The sequence below is a fragment of the Haplochromis burtoni genome, unplaced genomic scaffold, assembly GCF_018398535.1.
Source record: "Haplochromis burtoni strain Fernald_Lab_line unplaced genomic scaffold, NCSU_Asbu1 Contig_127, whole genome shotgun sequence".
Classification (NCBI taxonomy): domain Eukaryota; kingdom Metazoa; phylum Chordata; class Actinopteri; order Cichliformes; family Cichlidae; genus Haplochromis; species Haplochromis burtoni.
Genome location: NW_024582488.1, coordinates 654,856 through 678,176, shown reverse-complemented (window position 1 = coordinate 678,176; position 23,321 = coordinate 654,856). Strand labels below are relative to the sequence as shown.

The following is a 23,321-nucleotide window of genomic DNA, read 5'->3' as shown; positions in this document are numbered from 1 at the left end:
CAAATTCACAAAAACTATTATTATAAATGTGACTTCTTATGTCTGATATTGGTTTATACAAATCTGCATATAAACACATATGTTGATCAGGAAAGTCGCTTTTAAGGGATGAGTTATGTATAGCCTCTTTGGTAATATAAGAAGAGGTCAGACTTTAGTTTCATCCAACGAGTGCCCTGAATAGCCTGTAATTTGTGCCAAATTGTAACATTTAATCATAAATAAATAATAAACTTTGTTTGGCTATTAATTAACACGATGTAAAAGAGTAAGAGCAGCAATTCAAATGGCATTTTGTTTCCCTAGCCAATTTATAATTTCAACAATTTGCTTGTTTAATTTTTTGAAATTAATTAAACACAGTATTCGCTATTAAATGAGCTGCCTCCATCTGTTTCAATAAAGCTTTTAGTATGGAAAGACATGCATTATGCTGTAATGAAAAACAGCTGATCGATCACTCATGCACCCAAAAATCAATTTGGGAAACTGCTCTAAAATGCCATCCTTAACTCTAACAGTGGTGAAGTCAATACACATACTGACCGAGTTGAGAATGGGTGCTCACATAAGGCTAAGGCAGCGTCTGCAATAATGACTCCATCATCAAATAAGCTTTTTTTGACCCTATCATCCCCTAAAACAAATATTAGCATCATTAGTTGGGTATATATACCTCTGCCAATCACTATCACACCCTGCACATGATCTCAGACTAAGATGAAGGTGCAGCCTTCAAGATGAAGAAAGGTCTGAGCTGTCCATTTTTCTACATATAAATTTGACAGTGATGTAGATTTCAGCTTGTGTGGTGCATGTTTGTGTATACGTGTTAACGCAGCTGGCCTCTAGTTAATGCCCACTCTGTTGTCCCAGTTAGCTGGGCTATCAACCCACATGACATGGTGGGCCTGAGTTGATTCCCCAGTGTTGAGATGTTTTTACGCTTCATGCTTCAATGCATTCACACAAAAGGCTTGGCCTCATAACCCATAAGCCCGATAATCCAGTCTGTAAACATTCAAGGGATGCCCACTTTTACCATAAATGCCCATGCTTGGTTACACTGTGGAGACCACCACATGCTGGCTAGGTTACTGCGATAGAATTTATTATATTAAACTGAATAAATTCTGTTGACAATTTATCATACCGTGAGTCAAGAGGAATGACGATCCATCAGATCAATTTAGACTATCGCTGACCAACTCAGCTAAAATCCCTTTGCCATTATTGTGCAGCTCATCTGTGTAAATGCCAAGCAGGAGGATATAGTCTTTCCCTTGCATACCAAAAGCAGCATTGCAGCTTCATGTTCACTGTAAATCATGCGACCATGTGAAAGACTGACTTTACTGACCCCCAGGACCTTTTTCCACCAACCCCCACCCGAACCGAAAGGAATAAAAAAGAAAAACACAAAAGGAGACCTGGTGCAATGCCACGGACACTGTCATGACATCCAGGAATAGCAACATGCACAGAGTAACACGCATAAACACCCTGATGTAATTAGAGACGCATGACTGCCCTGACAGCCATCATTTTGTCAGAAAGTAATGTCTCCTGATGAACATTTTGAATAACTTATCACACGCATATGATATGGCTAACGACGAGTAGTGAATCACTCGAGCCAGAATTACTTTGGCAGCATCATCTTTTAAGATGCTCAGAATTTGTATCAATTGCATCAAGTAAGAGGAGAAGAAAATATAAAGTCACTTACCCAGAAGATGAGATTGAAGATGAACATCATATACTTCAAGCAGCAGAGGCAGCCTCTTGCCATGTTGCACTTCTTAAATTCTAAAAGGAACACAAAGGATAGATCCAGGTAAAAGACTATGTATTTGCTGCCCTTGGGTGAGCTGTACTTGTTGTTAGTCTTGTCTCCCGCGCTGGCGTCAGCTGCAGCTCCAGTCTGCCCCTGCTGCGTGTTTTTGCGTGGCCCCGTGGAGCCGTAGAAAGCGCCGGCAGTGAAGCCGCGGCCACCGAAAGGGCGGCCAGACGTGGAGGCTTGAGCAAAATCGGATTCGCGGCTGTCTACAGAAGGGCTACGGTGAATGGCTGACTCCTCACTGCTGGACTTCTCCATACTCTAGGGCTGCAGCTGCTGATGAGGGGCTCTCTGACACACAGTCTACCATAGTCTCAGAGATGATAGGACAGAACAACTTGCCCTCCAAATCTTCACTGCTTCACCTTCTGAAGCAATAAAGGATAAAATCCACACAGCAACACTACATCCACCTGAAAGCCCACGGATGGATGAAAAGGTCTCCTGTGTAGAACTGAACTGCTCAGGCACCTCTGGCAGGTTTAAGTGTCCTCTGCTTGGTGAAGCTCTCTTGCTGTGATAATCCTAAAGTAGAAGTGCAGAAGGTTCCTGTGAGGAGCATTACCCTCGCCTTATGACAGGACTGTCTTTCTGTGAAGAAGTTAAAGCACTTGTTCTATCCTGTCCTGTAATATCACTCTCCTCCTGCGCGTCTTAATGCTGCGCCCGGCTGCTGCGGTGGGAGTGAAACCCCCGAGAGTCTCAGCTGCTCCACTTCCACGTTCTCTTGCTGACCTGGTAACTTTGATTCCCCCTGTCCCTCCTCTCCTCTTTCCACTGCCCCGCGCCTGTTCAGTCCTCTTGTCTATGTGTGCTGATGCGCTCTCTTCCCTGGGTCTCTCACTCTCTGTTTCTTTCTGATTGTGCCAGTATCGCTCTCTTTCCGAGTGTGCCTGTCTACTCTAGTGTACCATTCTTTGCTCAGCAGCTCGGTCCCTCTGCTCTGCCTGTGCTCTGCTCTCCCAATAGGAGTGCACTGGCTGATGTGCTATTATCGGCAGACGCAACTAACGGGCATTCCCTATCTCCCAACAAGAGCACTCACCTCCTCCCCCAATTCTCTCTCCCTCCCTCTTGCTTCCTCCTGCTCTCTCTCTCTCTCTCTGCTCATTCAGTCCCTTCCCACTGCTGAGCAGGCAACCAATGCAGCAGCTGCAGCCAGACCGCAGCTCCTCCTCTCCACTCCCCGCGTCTTTATTAAGCCCATCACTGTGGCTGCTTTGACTAAACATGTTCAGCAGTTTCATATCCATCAGGGGAATTGAGAGGCCATAGAAAACAACAACAAAATAAACACACACACACACACACACACACACAAAAATCAAACATGAAGATAATTGCAGATGAGTAAGGAGTTGTGGAGTAGCAGGGTTAAGGGATGTGAGGTGGAAATTTCTGGCAGTCTCTTTTGCATATGAAAAGCTTTGAGCGTCAGTATGCTAATGACACTGACACCTGTGATTTCACACATGCCAGAGAAGCTTCTCATTCTGCTTTAATCTGTAACTTTATTCATTGCCATAAATAAACTGTAGTTAAATCTGACTGTGGGTTATTCACATATTTTTTTCTTTCTGAAAAACTAGCTTGAAATAGCAGCCAGTCCCCACTGGAGTGATTATTGCATATCACATGGGCGGTGGCGACGGTACTGGGGTCCAGTTTGATCATACTCTTACTCTGTTATTCGTCACTGCACTCCTCACATCCATGTAAGGGGACGCCAATTATCTGGCAACATCCAGGCTCTGGAATTATGGCACCATCTCAAGCATGGAAAGAGGCTTTAAGATGGTGAACACTTTCCAATGCAAAGCCAGGGTGAAACGCACAAGAGCCCTGCTGACTCACACACTAAGCTAACAAGACATTATAAAGCTTCGATTAGAAAGCGTTCCACACAGCTAAAAGTTCAGGATTCTCTGCAGTAAATGGAGGGTAAGTGACAATTATAATAATACAAGATAATAAAAATATGCACAAGATAATTATCTGTCTGTTCATATGAATGTGAGAACGTTTGTCCTCTTCTGAACATAACAGCTAATGTAACCGTTTAATTTTTCTTATCAGCTGTAAGAATCAACTTTTTTTCTCTCTCCAAAATGAACGTGCAGCAGAGGGCACATTGTTTGGTAATTGTTGCCTCTCGGCAGAATAGTGATAATGGGTCACCCTGCAGATGTATGGAGGGAGAGTTTTAACTCAGTGGTCTAAAAGTTCAATCTAGAAATACCCAGTTAACAAAGACAAGATTACCCTCGCCTTCAGCTGTTTCACTGCTGGTGGAGAATTATCTGCCTTGAGGAAGCACGTTTATAAATACAGAGAATTCATGCAAATTATGGCTTCATGGCTTCGACAGCAATTATAATTATGATGGTTGAAAATTCTGGAAAAAAAACACTTAAATTTTGGTAACAACGGGATCACATTGGAAAGAGATCGAAAGTAAACGGCCACTTATAGTTTTATTACTAATCCTAATCCTATCATTACCAATGTAGCAGCACTGGGGTAATAAGGAATGAAGTTTCTCCATAACAGCCTGTGCACATTGCTCAAGACTTATATTGGACCCGTCACAACTATTGGACCTGAAAAATGTTTATTCGTGGAAGTGGTTTCTCAGCGCTGCGGGTTCCTGCTGGTTCCTGCAGCAAACAACCTCAGAGTGGTCACTTTGGCTGCTAACAGGTTGCCATAATTGCCTGTAGCTTTTTACGTTTGTCTGCAAATATTCCCTAATAAGCTGTTAAATGGAGAAGGTTTCCTTAAAAGTAAAAGTTGAGCCTCAGTGCTGCACCCACCATAGCTGCACTTTTTACTTTGAAGGCAAACGTCTCCTCTAAGGTGAGTTAGGTTTTAGCAGTTTTTCCCAGCACCCACATCAACTAACCACTCTATACTGTTCTCATGTTTCCCCTCACGCGAGTGGTTGCCAAATAGACACAGTCTTAAAGCCTGGAGCCTTATTTAATTGACCTTACATTTTCACCACAATTGTCACACATGCAAAAAGATGGACAAGTTAAGGTCACATGGTTAGTGGTCCCGTGTCAAATATGACTCTACCTAAAAGAAATAATAATTACCCCGTGTGTAAGGAAAATGTTTGATACTTTTTGGAAATGTGATCACAGGGCTTTTTTTAAATGAAGACAGAGTTTCATGTCTCGACATTGATTGTAAGGCTACACCTAAAACAATGGAAACTAAGACTTCTTTTCATCCTCAGTTTCCTCATTTGACTTCACGAGAAAGCAAGTAAGCACGCGAAAGACTTAAAGTAAAGCTTATGAAATGTGTTTGTTATGAACAGAAAATGCAAAGAGTAAAACTTATCTATCACATATCACAAATCTATCAGGGTTCTAACTGTATATCTTGCTGACACTTCCAAGTAGCCAAGTAGTAGGACATACCCAGGCCTACACAGATTCAGCCGAAGAATTTTTGCCCATGCAGCTGCTGTATTTTGTTAAGGGGTAGAGCAAGAGACAAAGCTCGAGACTCCAGAGAAATGGACATCTGTGGGATGACACAAAGGAGCTGAAGCTTGAAGAGAAGATGAAAAATATGCAGAGCAGCAGCCGAGTAGACCAGAGCAGAGAGGCTGCGTTTAGATAGAGACGCTGAGTGGGATGAGACTGCATTCAAACATTCTCTGTAGCGCTCAGTAAATCTGGCAGCTCCTTAAACATATGTATGTATGTTTCAAAGGCAGGACTGAAGAGATTAGAGATCACAGGGAACAATTATAGAACTCTCTGAGAGCTCAGCAGGCAATGCTTTACAAAACAAAATGAGACACAAATGCTATGAACAAATAATGACTCATTGTTGGCATCACGATTGTGTAAACCAATATCTCGAATACTGAAGTCCTTAAAATATTAGTAAAAGAAATACTAATGAATACCAAAAATTCTTTCATCAAATTAGATGCTCATTTTCAGCAGTTTCAATACTAACAGCACCATCTTTGCCTCCTCCAGCCCCTCCACACTCACTAGCAGCTAAAGTAGTTGATGTTCACAACGGTGAAGAACACTCTAAGAGGAATTTTGAGAAGCGATAAAGCTCCTGTTTTCATACAAATTAATCTGGCTGGCTCACACATTAACATCAGACATCTCTTAAGTCATCATTAAGGCAGCTATCGGCTACGGATAATAATAAAATGATAACGTTAACGCTGGAGCTAGACAAGAAACGTCATTGTCCCTGTCAATCTATAATTTAAAAGCTAGGGCTAATTTAACAGGATGAGACAGTTATTTGTGTCTAAAAAGTGCTTCTCTTGTTTCTCTTAAAGTCCCAGAGTGAAACCTTGGCCGATTGTGACCCCAGCCCATTTTCACATCTTGTCTCCTGTGATTAGGCAGAGGATCAATAGGGAATCCATGACCCGATTGGGGACCCTGTTTAAGCCCCATAGGGCTTAAAATCTGGGACTCAGTTGCTCTTAGAACTAAAGAAGCTTCTCAGATTAGAGGTGAAACGTCTTCAAGGAAACTTAAAGAAGTCCAGACGCTTTTCTTTCCAGGCTCCTTAGACTATGACTGAGAACCTTCACAGACATGGTTATGTTAGTCTATTTTTCTGCGCTGCATTAGTCAGCTTAAAAATAAGTTCGTCATTGATGTTATTGTTTGTAGTATTTTAATTTTTTTGGTTGTTTTTTTTTAAATTTACATTTTTTCACCGTGGTTTTGAAAATGGTATTGAGTATTTTCCTGGGTACTGCTATCAAGTTTGACATTTAGTAGATAATAGGTGCATTTTCCCAAAAACATCTTTTAACATAGAAATAGTAGGTGGTACACTTATTGGAAAAAAGCCCTTAAACAAAGACCTGCACAATGCAAATTGCAAACACTTAAATTGCAGCCACTGACTCCATCTTAAAATGTTGTTGTTGAAGCTACTCAGCAGTGAATTTATGGCATTATTCTCAAATGTTTGTATATTAGTGTAATATCAGAGATAATGTATGCATATCTTCATGATCTTTGTTGTTTATGCCAGCTTAACTGTGGTTTTATTCATTCTGTATTCTCTAAAATATAGACATTTGCCTCCCAGTGATGTCCTAGTAAAAGCAGAATATTAAAAGGGATATTCCCTTATGTGTTGCACTTTCATAAACAAATAACTACTGAAAATCAGTGAGTAATACATACCAACATTTTGCTACTATCATGAGTCTAACATGTAGCAGACTGGATCTGCTGGGTAATGATCTATCTATAACCTGCAACCTGAAGTTTGAGCCCTATAATGAGGGGAATCAGGGACATTTTGAAGGTACACATTGGTTCCCCTGAGTGGACAGGGTGACTGGACATCAGCAGAAACTTGTTGTAAGTGATCATCTTTATCATATAAGGAAAACTGCCTACGCGTATGTGAATAGTCTCATTGAGGATAACGACAATCCTCAGAAAAAGAGGAAACCGTTAATGTTTTCACGAGTATATGAAACGTATGACGGCACCTTCACCGTCATTTGATCCCACAGCTTAACTCTTGTGTTCTAGACAGCACTCTCCATCATTACCAAATGAGGGAGATTTATTGTGCAAATGGCAGTCAATTCATCCAGCAGGCAGCAGTGCAGAATGCCGAAACCCTGTGAAACTATTCTGATGAACTATTTTGGCCTAACACTTTGGGACAGATTTACTAAGTAGTATAAGTTAACATGAAGCTGCAATGGAAAAAATGACATGAATGGCTGGGGTGATCAGCTAACAATCCACTAATTTAGAGATACAGATGCAGCAAGATCTTTTAAACAAAGGTAAATACAATCTACCAAAAGCAGCATAAATTAGCAGAGCAAATATGACCAGACCTGGTGAGAAATCAATCTACTAACCAAAATAACACATCTGATGACAGGTTTTGTTTCTGGAAACAGCATAGCAATTCAGATCAATGTGAGGCAAATGAAGGAGAATCTATATGTTCTGATGTAAGGGTGAACCCTACTATAGGAACTGATAAAGACCATGTGAGGTCTTGAAGGATGGAGCAGTCATTCTCTCAATAAATCCCGTTTTCTACTTCAGCTGTCAGAATTATCCAGAGAAGTGCTGCTTTATTACAAGCCCATCATGTAAACCTGCAATCTGTACGTAACAGCAAACCCATATAATGTGTAGAAAAACCGAAGAAAGCATTATCATGTGCATAAGTGCTCATCTACAGTAGCTCTCGATTTTACTCCATATGGTTTGAAGCTGCACGTATTTATGAAAGTCAAAGGAAAGAATCGGATTCAGACCTGCAGCCAGCAATCAGTCTCTGCAAATAGAAATTCAGATAATCATCTAAGTACTTCAAATCTCTGCGAGTCACATTATTAGCTACATGTATTCAGAGAGACATTTCACATTATGTATTAAATCTGATACTAGAGAGAAACGCACACTGCTGAATAAAGGTATGCAGACGTCTTCTCCGCAGCTTTCAGTGTAAAAATGTTACTAGAAACCTAAAACATTGCAGACCACTGTGCAAACTATAAAAAAGTAATTTTGTTGTCTTAATTTGATTTATAACTTGTATGTGTCTGGCAAAGAGGAGAAATATGGCAATGGCAATCTGCTCAAAACATCTGTGATGAGGACTCACGAGCTACAGGAAAGGCCCAAGGCTTTGGCACTGCACTCACAAAGTATTTACCCATTTATTTGCTCATTCTCTTAACATCTCCCTCGGACATTCAGTCCCAAAAAAAGAAGACCCTATTTTCCTTGTATTTATCACCTTAGCTTATCCCTTCCAGTTGTGCAATTTTATTACTTACTAATTTCACTGACCTCTTTTATCAGCCCATTATCACCAAACTAGCAGCTAATTAAAATCTATCTCCATTAGTATATTAAGCCTTGTGAGAGAACTCTTTATTGCAAATGCAGTAAAAAAAAAAAAAAAAGTGAAAATATCTAAAAAGAAATTAAATTTTGTATTCCAACAACATCAGCTAAAACTGGAGGCAAACTCAGTGGCTCAGTGATGTACAACAGAAGGAGAAGACGGAAAGAATTTAAAATAATAAGATATCAATCCCACTTGGTGCATAGTATAGTGATTTGTATTACAAGCTGAAAAAAGCATTTTTTGATAAGGCGTGTTCTAGATGCAGTTCATCTGTGAAGCTTGGGGAAAATGGCCGAGTAGTGCGTATGAAATGTGAATCTGTTTGACAGAATGTTTCTGACATCATTACACACGACGGTGTCTTTGTGTGCGCCGCTTTGGACTTCTGTTTGTTTGTTTTCCTAAGATTTTATATGAAGTGAAATTAACATTTTTTCCCTGTTGATTGTTCTTTGGTTACATGCAAATATCATTTGTCTGTCATGTTACAGAACGCTTGACCAAAAAGCCCATTAATCAAAGCGTAATTGTTTTCTCCATCATGAATTCATTAAATACATCTGTAGAAATCTAGCAAAAATGAAAGAGCCTGGTTGCTTTTAACACAAATGAGATAATCACACTTGGACATTTGAGATAAGGGAAACATACAGTGTGAGGTTCACCATAAGGTAATCGGAACTGTTTTTGGCTTTTATCATTGTTACGGCTCTAGCAGGACTTCCTTTGAAAGTGACCTTGTGTGGGTGTGTCCTGCCAGCTCTCCTGCCTTAGGTGCTATCTTTTTTTGTACAGCTGACTCCCATCAGCAATTACGAATACTTAAGGCCAGAGAAAGGTAAACTCTACTGCCAGAGAGTCTTGTTGGGTTGCAGCTAGTGAGCTGTGTGTATGGTGCTTGATTGCTCATGTTCTGCAGAAAGGAGTGCGTTTTGGTGATGAACAATTTTTTGACTCACTTTTCATTTTACTGACGAACACTTGAGTTTTGTTGTTTTCTTTCTTTAAAAGGTGATAGTGGCTTGTCCGACTCTTTTAGTTTAGTTTTTAATAGAAAAATTAATAAAACCCTTTAACTTAACCATTTTGCCTCCCTGTTTCCTTTTTCCCACTTGGACAGTTTGGTTACGTTCCCCTGGACCTTTTTAGGTGATGTAACAAATGGGGGCTTGTCCGGGATTTGAAACCAGGACCTTTCACACCCCAAGCAAGAATCATACTCCTGGACCTTTAAAGGGGAAAGGTACAATCATACAGACTTTGGTTATATTCACCAGTCTGCAGATGAAATACGATTTAAATTTGGGGCACTGTAAGAACAATTTCTGTTTTATTTTAACATATAGTTAGGCCCATAAGTATGTCGATTGTGATACAGTTTTTTTCCTCCTCATCAACACAGTTTATTTTAAAACAATTGATTAGAATGTGATTGGAGCAACTCCTTGAATTAGACTTTCAGCTTCTTGAGGTATTACCAGGTTACTTAGTATTATATTACATTAAGTGTTAGGATTTACAGCCAAATTTACGGACCCGTGTAATTGTTCGAATCTTCCTTTAGTTTCAAAACCAAAAATCTAGACCCACTATTTTAGGGAAATTAATGAACAGAATACCGTCTTTCATGAGGAAGCGTTTTAGATGTTTTTGATATCTTGCCACTGAATGTCTCTGATTCAGTAACTGAAATTGAATTATGACAATCACAACCCCAGTCACAAGGTCATTTCACTCATGACAGCAAACCAAAAATAAAACGGTGGTTCTAATAAGATGGCATTCCCTGAACCACTAAGAAAAAGAGAGAATTTCAAAAACAAAGGGTTGGGTGTAACTGATGGCTTCTAACAAGTCCACAACACAATTAATGGCTCTAATTTAACTTTGATCATATTACACAAGGATTTAATGCTACATACCTTTGATCAGTCAATCTGAAACCATATCAGACCTGCAGACATACAGTAAATCACATGTAACAGGACATGACCCTGGTGTGAATTTATGATCAAGGCCCGGATATAAAGAGAGGATTAAAACTACAAAGAGTTACACCCCACATAGTATGTCTCTGTGGCCCGTAGAGCCTCTCAAGGCCACGCTTGTTGCTTTGGACACAAACAGACAACACAGCATAGCCTATGATGACCGAATACTCTGAGGAACATAAACAGTAACTGCTTCAGCTGACTGCAAGATGAGGACATCTTGGCACTTTGTGATCCACGGATATGCAATAATGTAGAGATGAGCTAATAAGCTATTAATTCTGATGTCTGTCTCATCTCCCAAATCAAATTAAAATCAGATGACATCTGGTTTGATATTTATAGTTTGCTGCCCTTTTATGATGCTCTGAGTATTACCCTCTGAGAAGAGGCTGGCCAGACAGTAGCATAATTCTTCAGTCATTCTTGGGTGATTTGCAACCAGGAAGTCAATAAAAGGTGTCTGGAAAGGGTATTAATTAGGAGTTTATGGTATTATGCTGCCCTTGAGGTCCCACTGTAACAGCATGTGAGGTTTCCTGAAAATAGCACTAAAGCTAAGGAATCTAGGACTGTTTCTTAAAGTTAAATTAATGATGTTATTTAGCCATGTACACTTTTAGAGAGGTGATCTTGTTTAACCCAGTGCTCCATTAGACATATTTCTTAAAATCTCTGTTTACTTATCTACTCGAACGGGAAAAACCACTGACAGACACACTGTGAGAAAGGAGCCATCTGCTGAGTACTACAGACTGTTTTTGTAGCTCTTGTGAGGATTTGAGAGAAAAAGCAGCATTTGTGACACATTCTTAAACCAGCAGACATAGAGGTGCACACGGGACTCACTCACTCACAGACCCCATGAAATTAAATACACACAAAAAACCCCGGAAGCTAGTCCTGTAGTGAAACCTCAATCTAAACTTAATTCCTGCAAACACATCTTTCAGAGCAGTGGGAGATAAGGTAGGACACAAGAGACGAAACAGGGTTTTACAAGTAAAGTGAGCATACTCAGATTACAGGATACTACATTAGCATTTAGATCAGAAAGTGTCTCACCATGATTGAAATGCAACGTAGTATCAGAGTGCAGTAAAGTCCTGTTCAATAAAGGCCATCTCAGAGGGGTCAAACGCCTGTGATGCCTGTAGCTGGACGATATATGAATCCCCGAACAGCACTGCAGATAAATCAAGACTGACACGGGGTTCTGATAATGTTGATCAAAGGAGTGAAATAGCTAGCATCCACCAGTGTCCTACGCTTTATGTAATATTTAAGAGAGTCATAACTGTCTGAAAAAGATGAAATGTCAGCAATATCTTATCCAGTTCACTGGGAATTTGTAGAGCACACCACTAAATTCAGGGCTCGGTTATCGATTCACTGGGTCTATGTTAATTAAACTTGACTGGAGGGTCTTCAAGAAGTATGTTGACTTTCTCTTCAGTGCTAGTTTTCCAATAGCACCTTTTCCAATATGAAAGCAAAATGCTTTCATAAAGCTTCGAGGAACATTCTGGATGTAATGACTGATATCTTTTCAAGGATGAAAATTTAAAATAACTTTTGCGCATTTCTTTGGATTATAACAAGTGTGTTTTGCAAAACAATGTCCGTGCTGTCACCTATAATATTGTACAAGTAGTATTCCATTATGAAAAACAAACAGCTTTAGGTTCATTGCACGGCTACAATTTCCACTCTACATGCATATTTTGACAATACACCAGTGTCAGTGTTACAGCATAACCCACCGAAAGTCATACTGACTGAAGCCAAAAGCAGGGTGATTTTTTTTAACATCCAACAACTCCTATATAATACACATAACCCCCCCACCCCCCCAATGTAGGAATAAAACTACAAAATATTGTGTTTTGTTAGGACTTTTGGAGAAGTGATTACGTCTAAGTGCCTCTCCCTTTTATATTTGCTGTACATTAAACTGTGGGTGTTTTCTTCCATAGAAACCAGCAATCCACCAGGTGATTGGCTGATTGGAATCCCCTCTGCTTAGACAACTATCCATCATGGTTGCCACTGTGTAGCCATTTACTGGCACTAGATTGGATCAGCTGGCGGACCGGTCTGCCTTGATTGGTCAGAAAGGCAGAAAGGGGCTAAGAAAGCTACAACATTCATCACTGCTTTAAAATTAAAAATCATACTGAAAAAAAACCCAAAAAACTTTAACCTTGAGCTTTTCACCAAACAAGCTACAAATGATAAATTTCACAATATGTACTCTTTCATTCGCTGCGATGATGATGCTCTTTGAATTCAGACTGTACGAATCAACATCTAATGTACAATGCCTGCTTGATAATGTGCCAAATCAAAGCTGCATCAACATTAACACACTTATTATTTCTTCAGAAATTATGCAGTTAACTCTTAATGTCACAGGTTACAGTTTGATTAACACATATGAACTCAAGTTTCCATAACCTGCAAATGCCTCTGGTACAACATAAAACCGCTTTAAGGCTGTGAAGGCAAAAGACTATATGTTGGGCATATTTGTCTATGCTCTAAAAGCCATGTAGCTGAGTCATGTTTATGTGTGAACTCATAACTACAGCAACACATACACAGCTCTTCTCCCTCTTGCACTTCAGGGAAACAAGCAATTGGGCACAATCCAGAACTTTAAAGGAAAAATGTCCCCTGATGTACAAAAATAAAAGAGTAGGAGAGACGAATGGTTTATTAAGGGCAATCAGTGTAAAACCTACTGCATTTTCCATGTAGAATAGTAATAATAATAAATAATTTATTTATCCCAAACATTGGGAAATTACTGAAGATGTTCTCTCTAAGTTACCAGGAGGGCTGCAGAGGATATGACTGGTTGCTATCAGGGGCAGCAGCCCCTTAGCTGACATCAGTGTGCTATCTCTGCGTATGCATGCAGTGAGATTAAAGGGTTCGTCTATGCAGGGGGTAGGGTCAACATCATGGTTTGATCTGATTTTTAATGCACACAAGGGTGAGAAACAGCTGGCGCCACACAGCACATGGGGCTCATGTGTGTCCAACGTCCACGCACATCAATAGGCAGATGAACACACTGAATCTCCGAAGGAATGTTAAAGAAGCTGCTGACACAGCGATGTGGGTCAGATGGGGTTCATCAATATTTTAGTTGGCTGTTGATGTAATGCAAAGAAAGGAGGAGTCGGCTGCACTGCTGAGCTGTGTAGATGTGAAGATGGAGAGGGATGGAGTTCAGACATGAGGAAGTATAAAACACGATGGAATAGAAAATAAGAAGCAAGTATCTCCCTGCTGTTCATGCTACTCGGTGCTAAAAGTCAACGATGAAGATTCAAAGGCAACGACTGATTAAAGACACAGCAGAAGGCCTGAGGAGCTTTACAATCCTGTGCACCATAAAGATATCTCATCTCTGTCTTGTAGACTTCAGGACTGTTGTTTGTACCTCAGGGATATCGATCACTTCATGATTTTGAGCCGCCAATGAACAGTACAATAGTGTGATTAACACAATCCCATCATAAAATGATATGTGCACACCCACGTGTGACAAACTAGAAAGAGAGACGGAGAGAAATGTGTGGGTAGAAAAATATAAAACGCATGCAAGAAATAAAAAATAAAGGTTAAATCACGTCTGGTGGAAACCTGCAGAGAGAAGAAGATGGACCAGCTCTGTTCGGCTCCAATCCGACCAGCTGGGCTGCACCTCCCCACAGTATGGCATACCCTGGCTCTCCATGTGTGAGTGTGTCGGGCATGTGTGTGTTATGTGTTTAAACTAGGGACGTGGCGTCTGTCCCTTGGCGCAGACACTGTCAATATGGCTGTGGTCATTCATGAGCAGCCACTTCTTGACTGCCACCCAATGAGAGCAAGGACAACAAAGGAGAGTAAAGGGGAGGAGAGCTAAAGGTAGCAGACAGTGGCAAGATGCCCTGGATCCCTTCACTTTTACAGGAAGTGCCCTGCCGCGGATTAATGGCCTCCTCTAAACAAGCAGCTGCCATGTCATTGTGTTTGTGGATATGAATTAGATATGAAGTAGCAAGTGCTGACAATGGAGCAGATAACCACATAAATAATTTACAGCAGTTTAAAAACAAACAATATGTGCAGACTTTTTATAAAATATATATATTTTTTACTGCAATCTGAGAGACAGGATTTCTGTGAACACTCATAACATAAAATGATACAGAGAGGCTTGGAGAACAAACTAGAGCTGATGGATGCTTTATGTAAACAGCACAGAGGAACACACATGGCCTCTTCACCTCCATGGTGAAGGGAATGAAAACAGCAGATGTCTACAGAGCTGCATAAATGGTGTGGAACAAGCCACGAGGAGTCTCTTTCACAACATCGTAAACAGTGAAACACATGATTATCTTATAAACACCATGCACTTGCCAACAAAGTATCCATCTTCAGGCTTATGTGGGAGTATGTTTAAAACAAATAATGTGACCAAATAAGACACATAAGACATACACATTAGTATCTGACACAGTGCTACAAAGAAGCAATCACACACAAGAACTTGCAAACATGGACACTCGTTAGGCTTTCACAGTATACACATTTATATACGCTTGACTAGAGCCTTAATAAACCTCGTATTGCCTTCAGAACTGCCTCAGTTCTTTGTGATAAAACAAAGTGCTGGAAGCATTCCTCATAGATTTTGGCCCATAGTGACAACAGAGATTTCCACCACTTCTCAAAGGTGCTCTACTGGAATGACTGTGGAGTAGGGATGGGTACCGGTATCCGGTGCCATGGCACCGGTTCTGACATAAACGGTAGTAACCAGACCGAAAAGCAGCGCACATTTCGGTGCTTTTTTTTCCTGAGCTGTGATACACTTTAGATTCTAGCCAATCATTTTACGTTTCCGAGGATAGTAGGCGGGTCCAGGTACGTACGTTCTTTTAGAGCAGAGCTACAGATTAAAAATGCCCAAGGACGAAGCGGGTCTTGTATGCAAGCAGCCTGCAACAAGTGCTTTAAGCTGATACTGTGATACTGTCAAAGGAGGTAACACCTCGAATCCGATGAAACACCTGGCGACGCATAGCATTTTTTTTAAAAGCCGAGAAATGCGCCGTATTTGATAGCTTGCTGCGAGACCTCACACCGAGCCATCTACTGCGGGTGTGGTGCCTGTTATCGGACCCGGAGTTAGCAACATCCCCCAAAAACCCGAAGAGGAGAGTCCTGGCCCCTAGCCCTGCCAGTGTAGCAGAAATGATGAGGATGATGATGCAGCAGCAGCCGTTCTTCTCTGCGTGAGTAGCTTAATGTTGTTCGTGTGTAATTTACGTTGAGTAGGCTAACCACGTTATTACATTAATGCATGTAAGGTGAACTAGCAAACATCATCATAGCTACATGCGGCTGTCTTCTTGTTTGATGGCAGATACTCCCTTCACCCTGGCCAAAAAGGCTAAAATGACCAAAGAAAAAGAGGGAAACAGTAAACATGAGAGGTTTTTGGACAAAGTTTGCCTGCATGGTAAAATGGCCTGCATTTGTATAGCGCTTTTCTAGTCCATAGACCCAAAGCGCTTTACACTACATTCAGTCATTCACCCATTCACACACACATCACACTGGCATGCAAGCTACATTGTAGCCACATGCCTGGGGACAAAGTTTGTGTTTTTTCCATTGTTTAAGCACTGCTTCCAGCCAAGAGTGATACCATATATGCCCCATAGCTGCAGAAAAGGCTAACATTGTTATCTTTTTACAAAAAAACAGCTGAACATGAGAGGTTTTTGGACCAATTTTGTGTTCTCCATTCTTTAAGCACCGGTTTGAGCACCGTTTAAGCACCGGCACCGTTTCAAAAGTACCGGTTTGGCACCGGTATCGGATCAAACCTAAACGATACCCATCCCTACTGTGCAGGCCTTTAAAGTGAGCTCAATATCATGTTCAAGAAACCAGTTTGAATTGATCTGAGCCTTTGTGGCATGGTGTGTTATCCTGCTGCAAGCAGCCATTAGAAGACTGTGGTCACAAAGAGATGGACATGGTCAGCAACAGTGCTCAGGTAGGATTGTGGTGTTTAAATGATGCTCAACTCACACTAACAGGCCCCAAGCGAGCTAAGAAAATATATCCCACAGCATTTTGCTACCTTCACCGGTCAGTTGATACAAGCCCGGATGGATCCATGCTCCCATGTTGTTTATGCCAAATTCTGAACCTACCATCCAAAGATGGCAGCGACTCACTGTCTTTCCAGACTTCTGTTGCTCATTTCTGGTGTACCCGTGTGAATTGTAGCCTCAGTTTCTTGTTTTTAGTTTATAGGAGTGACACCTGGTGTGGTCTTCTGCAGCCCATTTACTTCAAGGTTTGACGTGCTGTGTATTCTTGATTGTAATGAGTGCTCATTTGAATTACTGTTGCCTTTCTATCAGATCACAGCAGTGTAGCTATTCTCCTCTGACCTCAACAACAGGGCATTTTGCACAACTTTTTGGACCAGTCTCTGTAAACCCTAGAGATGGTTGTGTGGGAAAATCCCAGTAGGTCATGAGTTTCTGAAAACAACCAACAACCATGTCACGTTCAAAGTCAAAGTCAAAGTCGTTTCTTCCCCGTTCAGATCCTTGCTTTGAACTACCTAAATGCACTGATTTGCTGCCATGTGATTGGCTGATTAGGTACTTAGTTGGCCGGTGAGTGCATAATAGAAGAGCATGTTCTCTGTGAAGTCCTACATGGGGATCTTACATCTCCATGCTGAACATGGGATTTTAATCCCTTCAGCAACATGATGCATTACCATTAAGAAAACAATTTAATTTTAGTGTGTGCCAACTGTTAAGTAAGTAACGTAACACTTTGAGTATCTGGAGCCTACCAAAACATCTGTTATGAACATAAAAACAGATCATTTGCTTAGCTGCCAAATATTCTTAATTAAAGCCTGAAGACGGTGAATCTCTCCAAGGTCCGAGCTAAAATTGGCTCCGGCTACTTTTCTTATTTCACCTACTTACACAATTCTTGCTGGTGACTTGGAGTTCTCAATTCCCCTTTGAGGACTGTTGATTATAAATTAACCTAATATTTTCCCACCCCATGCTTTTTGTGGCTTGACACTGGAACAAAATCACTTGTAGATGATTTAAATGAAAGCATTTTTTGTTTCCCCACAAATCCCAAAACATAATGAAAGAGGCAAAAGCAATTTATGCAGAACATTAATGAGTTGACATTATTCATTGTATGCTAATACATATAAAAATACATTCATTTGCACTGCTTATTTACATAGCGTATTTCCTCTGAGGAAATGATTGAATATCAATTTCAACAAGATTACCCGTGACATGCCCCAAAAACTTCAGAGGCAGAGGGCTACTGGGGAGGAAATGTGAGATGCTCTGCCACTCAGTCATCAATTTTTTACATCATTCCCAGAAGCGCAGGGTCTCCCTCGAAATGATTTAAGACCAGAAAATAGCTTTGCTCTGACCTCTCACCCATAGCAATGGATTAGAATATCCGCGTCACCTCCCGGTGTTCAAATCATAATGTGCACACATCGAACAGTGGTCTTACTTCACGTAAAGTTCCTGCATCACATTTTATACATTTGCAAAAATGTGTTAGAGTTTTGCACATACACATGAAAAGACTCAGGTTGCCTAAGATGGTCTGTACTATCACGTTCAGACTCCACCAGGTAAAAACAAATATTCTGCAGCTGTTCCATGGGGTTGACAGATGACCTCATATGGAGACTCCATCACTCCAAAAGCACAGATCTACTGTTACACACAGAGAGACCAGCAGGAACAGAGACGATATTTAACTATACCCCCATGTAAGGAGTAAGATATAAGATATGAAGCTAAGGCACAGCATGCCTGCCCGCAGAGTTACACTGCATTTAACGCAGCATCTCTCCTTCTCTTCACTGGACTGTATATTTTATGCAGTCATCTCTCTCAGCCCCACTCACACTCTCTCTCCTGTCATTCCGTATTCACACACTGACCTTCACCAAAATGAGAAAACAGCCTCGGTAGCTCAGCTGATTCAAATTTAAATAATAAAAAAAAAATGGGCATGGCTCTTTCAGGGACAAGACTGCTGGGTTTACTTCACAATAGCAGTAAGCTAATCGCCATGCACACCTGCACAGCCATTAAAATTGCTTTCACAGCTCCACAGGGGGTTGCCGGTCAAGATTGTGCGATAGTGATGATCAAGCAACAAAATCCACCATGAATTACAAACTGAAAGTCGTCCTCTTCTTTTACTTATCTGTAACATTTTAGAATTTCCCTCGATAAGGTGACAGTCACACTAGGAAAAACAGTGTTTGGAGAGCACCGTGTGAGCAAAATTACTGCGACTGTGTGCAATCAACTTGCATTCTTCTTGGCTTTGAAACGGTTGCTTCAAAGCCAGAGACCAAGTCTGAGACCGATCGCAGTCAATTACTGCAAACAGACTTTGATGAATCAAGACGGCAATAAAACAGAGATAAGAAAGAAATAAGACAGTGCCTATCAGTTTTCAGTCAAGTTGGCATTCATATTCAATCTGTTAGTGATACAATAATACTGCCTAATATTAATCAGTTGCTCTCTGTTACAAATATCTTTCCATCTACATCAGAGGTGTAGTGCACCACCAGAACCTTGGTGGACTTGTTTCCAGTGGACTGTGCAGAATCCACTCATCAGGCATGGCTCTCTATACAACAAACTACAAATGGAGTAAATTTATAATTTATATATTTATAAACAAAGAGACAGAGCTAGTTTATCTCATTAATGACCAGCATTCTACAAGGAGCAGAGCAAATCTGAAGCTGAAAATGAAGGCGCTAACAAATAATAATAAAGCGTAACCATAGGTTTTGCACTGAAAACAGTTTTGCAGTGCAAATAAATGAGAAGAAGTAGAAGAAGAATATGTCTATGATATAATGTATTTGTGTGGAGTGTAGGATTTATCCAGAGAGCTGCTTTATTACAAACTATTCCAACATATAAAAGTGAAATCTGCGTAACAGCTGACATCGACGGTGTGCAGAAGAACACAAACATTACTGTCAGATTCAGAACCGTCTATGTGTTAACAAAGATACTGTTACTGTGCCGAGTGTGTAAATGTGCACATCGCTCTGGGTTTTTCTGCACTGTGTGAAACAAGTTAAGCACCGGGGCTGCTGTCTCACATCCTGTAGGTAGAAAGTCTTTATATGGGGCGTCTCTGAAGAAATGTTATGCACACAGTTTGTTGGTGTCATACCTGTTGGTGCAGCTGCTGTGACAGCTGATAGCGAGGAACAACCACACTCCTGAATGAAAAACTCAAACCATTCAAAATGAAAACTTGCAGCCTATTTAATTCTAGCTTCTAATTAACTGTTAATTCTATGTTAACATGTTTGTGTTGCTCAATTTGAATGTGAGTGCATGAAGAGAAGCGTGTGAGACTGGGAATATTGCTTATATTAACTGACCTAACCGTAACATGTTGTTACATGCAGACACTGAGCTAACATATTAACACAGTCCCATTAATAGCTGCATTTTAAAAGATGCATTAATAAGAGAGGGAAGTAAAAGAAAGAAAGAAATATGAATGTTTCTCTATTGTGCAGACTGCAGAGAAAAGACATGGAGAGCTGTTTTCATCGTGTAATGATCTCTGTGTAGAAATAAAAGCCTGGAACACTGGAAACGGCGCTTCTCTTGCTTTGGGCTTCTCTGCCTCCCTCCCTCTGTTAAGTTCAGTTCAGTTCTCCCGTGTTTCAATAAAATACCCGTATTATTGCGGATCAGGGGCTCAGCTCACAGTGAGGACTGAGCAAAGAGTGACATGTTTTTGCAGTGTGCTGTGCCAATTATGCACTCGCTCTGTTAACATCTCTCCCTCTTAGTCCTATTAAATAACACAACAGCGATCAAACACATGTTGGGCACAAAATGAGACATGCTTTTTGGTGTTAAATTTATTGCAATATACAGTGAATTGCCAGGCACAAACCTTAGCACCTCAGGTTTGTGTGTGTCATTGTTTGATGGAGAGGAGAATGATTCTGACTAACATGCTGGTGATCTCTTTGCACTTACAAGGCAGAGTAATTGCAAATCTTCACCAATATGTTTAAGAGTGACTATAATCAGTCAGAGTCCTGGTGACACAAGTTTCCTACCACCAGTAGGGATGGGTACCGGTATCCGGTGCCATGATGGCACCGGTTCTGACATAAACGGTAGTAACCAGACCGAAAAGCAGCGCACATTTCGGTGCTTTTTTTTCCTGAGCTGTGATACACTTTAGATTCTAGCCAATCATTTTACGTTTCCGAGGATAGTAGGCGGGGCCAGGTACGTACGTTCTTTTAGAGCAGAGCTACAGATTAAAAATGCCCAAGGCGAAGCGGTCAAAAGTCTGGCTGTACTTCACAGCAAAAGATGCAAACTCAGCAGCAACAAGTGCTTTAAGCTGATACTGTGATACTGTCAAAGGAGGTAACACCTCGAATCCTGATGAAACACCTGGCGACGCATAGCGTTTTTTTTAAAAGCCGAGAAATGCGCCGTATTTGATAGCTTGCTGCGAGACCTCACACCGAGCCATCTACTGCGGGTGTGGTGCCTGTTATCGGACCCGGAGTTAGCAACATCCCCCAAAACCCGAAGAGGAGAGTCCTGGCCCCTAGCCCTGCCAGTGTAGCAGAAATGATGAGGATGATGATGCAGCAGCAGCCGTTCTTCTCTGCGTGAGTAGCTTAATGTTGTTCGTGTGTAATTTACGTTGAGTAGGCTAACCACGTTATTACATTAATGCATGTAAGGTGAACTAGCAAACATCATCATAGCTACATGCGGCTGTCTTCTTGTTTGATGGCAGATACTCCCTTCACCCTGGCCAAAAAGGCTAAAATGACCAAAGAAAAAGTGGAAAACAGCTAAACATGAGAGGTTTTTGGACAAAGTTTGTGTTTTTTCATTGTTTAAGCACTGCTTCCAGCCAAGAGTGATACCATATATGCCCCATAGCTGCAGAAAAGGCTAACATTGTTATCTTTTTACAAAAAAACAGCTGAACATAGAGGTTTTTGGACCAATTTTGTGTTCTCCATTCTTTAAGCACCGGTTTGAGCACCGTTTAAGCACCGGCACCGTTTCAAAAGTACCGGTTTGGCACCGGTATCGGATCAAACCTAAACGATACCCATCCCTAACCACCAGCGACTTGTGCAGCTGCCTTGGAAGCTAAAAGTTGGTCACAGCAATCAGTCCAAGAAAGCAAAATGCAAACACTTGGCCGTTGTTTTCCTGGTAACACTGAGGTTGCAGTCCGATTTTCACTCGAGTGTGGCTGAGGCCTAAAACATCATTATAACAACATGACCTTTGTAAAAACCAGTAAATTCACTGAATGCTTCCCAGTCTCTGTGTCCTGTATGTGGGGTATTTTTTCCCCTGTCTGCTTGTGTACGAGGAATCTAGATGAGCTGGGTCAGACGTCCCTAATTCAGTTCATCGGGAGTTTTATTTCCTTTTCAGTGTAGGTTAGGCTCCAGCCCGTCTCCACGGTGGTATTACTGCCACATCACAGGTGGAGGCAAAGAGCACACTGTACAGAATGTTAAAGTGGAGGAAAACGTTAGGGGGAAGGACACTGTCCACCATTTTCACACTTTCAATACAACACAGTTATCATCCGTTTCAACACGGCTGCACCTCACATAATAAGTGAACGGCAGTGTGTAATTCCTGAAGAGTCCTTAATAGTGCTTAATGAGTTTTTAAGCCATTCATATGAGTCGTCGAAGGACCTTTCTTTTTTTTAATTTGTCTTCCCTGATAGGCCAACTCAGACATAATAACAACAGCACAGGGTTACATGTCTGCACTTTTCACACAAACAGGAATGTATTTCCTGCATTACCATTCATGCCAATTTACAAGAAGACAACAGAACAAATAGAACTGGAGTTAAAGGTCTCGCTGCCCTTTATCTAAAATACACTTTGCTACAAGCAGATAGCAATCTTTCTAGTTCAACAATTTCACTCTACTTTTTGTGGCTCTGTGCTGCATCCACATTAATATTCATAATTTCAGCTCAAATTTCATACTGCAATTCATTATACCCAAGCATTTTGTTACTCAAGGTTACTGCAGAAGGGAATATGCAGTCATATAGCTGAAGATAATGTGTGCAAAGGTTCAAAATACTTTCAATCTTTAGCCACACTGTGAGGCTAAACGAAATGTAATCAGCTCGAGCGGCACGTGGTAGCAAACATAATGCTTCATACTTAACCCGCGTGCCGATAAGTCCATAATATACTGGGGAGCAAAACGCTCAGCTATAAAATTACCATAATAATACTTAGTTTCCTATTGTCAACAATCTCTCATTTTAAACTGACATTAACAACAGCACTGTAGTCTTAATCAACGTCGATGAGTATTTCCAGTTAAACAGAGCCTTGGTGCTGTGGTAGCAGCACAAATGCACCTGACTTTAAAGAAGAGATCAGGGTTTGGTACCACTTTTTACATTTTGATGTTGAAATATGATCTCTCTCC

At 40.9% G+C, this 23,321-nt stretch overlaps 1 protein-coding gene across 4 annotated transcripts in view; it reads right to left on the bottom strand.

Moving 5' to 3' along the window:
* tspan9a (tetraspanin 9a) overlaps positions 1-23,321 on the bottom strand; it is a 192,921-nt gene that overhangs the window by 70,186 nt on the left and 99,414 nt on the right. For 2 of the 4 annotated variants that reach the window (XM_005930348.2, XM_042224080.1), the window contains exon 3: positions 1,730-1,809. In XM_005930348.2, the coding sequence (XP_005930410.1) occupies positions 1,730-1,792 (63 nt within the window). In that variant the 5' untranslated portion in view covers positions 1,793-1,809. Of the gene's footprint in view, positions 1-1,729; positions 12,552-23,321 lie in introns of those variants that run through there. The other 2 variants (XM_042224079.1, XM_005930347.2) reach the window with 2 other exon arrangements.